Genomic DNA, 3,281 nt, shown 5'->3' on the forward strand with positions numbered 1-3,281 from the left:
GAATATTTTTGTTATAGTTATTAAAATATGCTTAAAAAGTGGCTGCATTTTGACTAAAAGCAAAAGATTAATAGTCTTTAAAAACACTAAAGAAGAACACAATACCATTAAGAAGACCTGATTTAAGAGAGCCCTTACCGACAGTATTGCATTAATCAAACAAAAAATCTCCATTTTGATATTAAGTGTATTTATTAATAGTATCACAAGCGTTATTAGTAAATACATTAGTCAAAAAATCATCAAATATTTCTTAATTATGTAAACTTGTTGAACATATTTTTTCAAGGTTTTCTTTTAGTAAGTTAGGTAATTCATTTATCTAAACGGAAAGCTAATTTAGAATTCCTTGATAAGTTTAAATAGACAGAGCTTATTGTTAAGGTATTAAAAATGCCATAGCAAGGCCTTATCTAGCTCTTAATGAGTTTAATACTGCAAAATAAGAAGCACAGACAACATCTTTTTATTAATAAATAAATGAATGAAAATAATTTTAAATTATGAAAGAATTAAAAACTTACTATTAAAATTGTAAATAACAATAGAATTATCAATAAATTATTTCACAATAAAATAATTTATTATTGGATAAATTGTTGTTGAGCAAAATATTAAAATTAATGCCACTATTAATTTCTTTAAAGAGTATTTTAAAGAAGAAGTTTTACTAATATTTAATTTTTTTTCAGAGTTCGCATGATGATTTTAAAATTAACGATTAGAAACTTTATTTTCGTATTTAATAACATTTTATTTTTGATCAATTGAGTAAAATTATAGTTAATGAGTTATCTGATCAATAATGTCTTTCAATTGTAGCCTATCAAAAGTTGCAAAGAGTTCTAAAATTTATTGCTATTTCTTTTTAGAGAAGATATAACTTGGTATGACACTAATCAAAAAAAGAAGCATGATAAAGGTAATAACATATAATTAAATAAGACTTTGACTTTTAATGGATGAAAGTTAGTTTTAATAGTTATCATTCATCTGAGAAAAAACAGATTGAACTTTTTCATTTAAAGCTGGATAGTTTAACTCATTTTATTTTTTTATTATTCCTAAAGGATCATTGTTAGAAACAAAATAAAATATCCCAAAAATCTATAAGAGTATTGAATATATCATTGAAAGATTTTACTATTAGGATATAGTATTGCTTTGATATATATTTTAAATGATATAATTATTTTAAATAATATTAAAAACTTCTATATCTTTGTTAGTATTATTATAAAGTAAATTCATATGTTGTTTACTCAGCGATATCCTTGATTATTTTTATTCATTTAATAGATCCATGAAAGGTTAGTATTGACCAGCTGGCGTAGATAAAAGGTTTTATTAGTTTAGCAGAATAATATTATGCTCTGAAAGGGAATAACTAATTTGTACGTTAATCATATAAATCCAGTTAATGTATTTGAAGTTTTCTCTTTGAGAAACTAAGCTTGTAAGAAAGTTAAAAAATGCTAACAATGTCAAAGAAAGAATAGCTAAAGCTGATAATATTCCGAAAGCATTTATTATTTTAAGATATCTCATCTGACTTTTTTTGTGTATATTTTCAAAAACTAATCTTTTTAAATTAAAAAAATATTTATTTATTTATATAGAGAATTTAAGAATTTTAAATCTCCTTATAATTAAAATAAAAAAAATTAATTTTATTTATCCAAAAAAAATATTTAAATAAAAATTATTTACCGTGTTTATACACTGTTTGAGGAAGAAGACATAGATTAAATATCAATATTCTATTATTATAATTTATTTACCTCTTATTATGTTTAAAAACTTTTATTTGAATATTTTTAGTCTTTAACTCTCTTTTCATTGATTTTTTGCATTTATGTTTTTTTTTTAATGGAGATGTTACTGTTTAAATCAAACCGCGCTTACTAGATAGTGGAGCAATATCAGTTATTTATTTTTAAATCTAAGAAGTTAAATTGTCTTGTCCAGCATCCATGCTTGGCTGAACATTTTCAAGATTTACTTCAAATTAGTTAAAATTGAATTTGTCATTCTAATTTAAAATTGACTATTTCTCAGCCGATTTCTAAGTTTAAATCTTACTAAAAGATTAAAATTCTTGATTTTAGCTAATTTATGCAAAGTTTTAGAATTTTGAATTTAATTCCGCCGATTTTTCTAATTAAACATTTATTTACTACATTTAAAGTGCTACTGGACTCGCAAGCATAAATTCATAATTTTATCTTGGAGAGTTACTTGTGAATGTAGTTACTTTATTCTATTTTACTTTTTTTAATTCACTGATGTTATTCTTGAGAGCTTATCCATTTTATTTATACATAGAATTTTAGTTTATTGTTACACTATTGAGGATTTAAGTTAATGTTGATTGTTCATTTTATAAGCTTAAATTATTTGCAAATTAAAAAAAACTTCTATATTATGATGATTCATTATTTTCTTATTAATTTTAATGCATTGATGTCATATTATCTTGAATTTCTAAGTCTAAGTCTAAATTTAAATCTACTTTGCAGATTTCTTTAATTTATTATTGGTAGAATTACAACAAATTACTTTTTTCCTTTAAATTATTTTGGGGTTATATGTCTTCTATTATTAAGTAAGTACTTGATTTAATAGAGCTAAATTCTTTTAGGAATTAAAAAGATACAGTTATACTAAATATATCAGCATACTTTAAATGATTTAAGAAATATTCATCACTGAAAATAGATTTTTCTATTAAGAAATCTTAATTTGGTTGAATGAGTACAGTTTAGAATTTTATTATATTTTTTTAGTTTTTAGAAAGCTAGATCAAATAATGGATTATGGGAATCAAACTATCTATTTTGATTGTTTTCAATTACGAGGTATCTATGGTTTTAAATTATTTATAAAATAATTTATTTGCAAGTTTAATATTATTTGGATTTTCATCATCTAATAATAAATAGATAGATTCATCTTTAACAGGTTTTGCCCAAATAGCCAAACCAAAATCATCATAATCGATAATTTATGTTTGAACTTTTAGTTAAAATGGCACACAATACCCAGCCTAGTGTTTAGCTAAAAAAAGAGGCAAGTTTTAAATATCATTGTAAACTGGAGAAATTACTTCTTCTAAAAATGAATTTTATTATATTTATTCCTATTAATAATTTCTTTGAGGTAAAATTTAGATCTCAAATATAGATTTTTCTTATATTTGTTACTTATCAGAGAAACCAAGCGTTTTAATTAAAGAATCATTAACTTTTTTAATAACTCCAAAAAGACTTATCTAAAAGAGA

At 22.3% G+C, this 3,281-nt stretch overlaps 1 protein-coding gene across 1 annotated transcript; it reads right to left on the bottom strand. All coding sequences in view use genetic code 6, as the record gives it.

Annotated features, from left to right (window-relative positions):
• Positions 1-105: 105 nt before the first annotated feature.
• Positions 106-2,857, bottom strand: TTHERM_01626910 (transmembrane protein, putative; the record flags this gene model as incomplete). The annotated part of the gene is made up of 3 exons (XM_001020447.3): positions 106-462; positions 525-1,582; positions 1,711-2,857. Coding segments are annotated over 3 exons (1,558 nt in total), but the record flags the coding sequence as incomplete, so codon positions are not given.
• Positions 2,858-3,281: the final 424 nt, after the last annotated feature.

The sequence above is a fragment of the Tetrahymena thermophila genome (assembly GCF_000189635.1).
Source record: "Tetrahymena thermophila SB210 genomic scaffold scf_8254569, whole genome shotgun sequence".
NCBI classification, from domain to species: Eukaryota; Ciliophora; class Oligohymenophorea; order Hymenostomatida; family Tetrahymenidae; genus Tetrahymena; species Tetrahymena thermophila.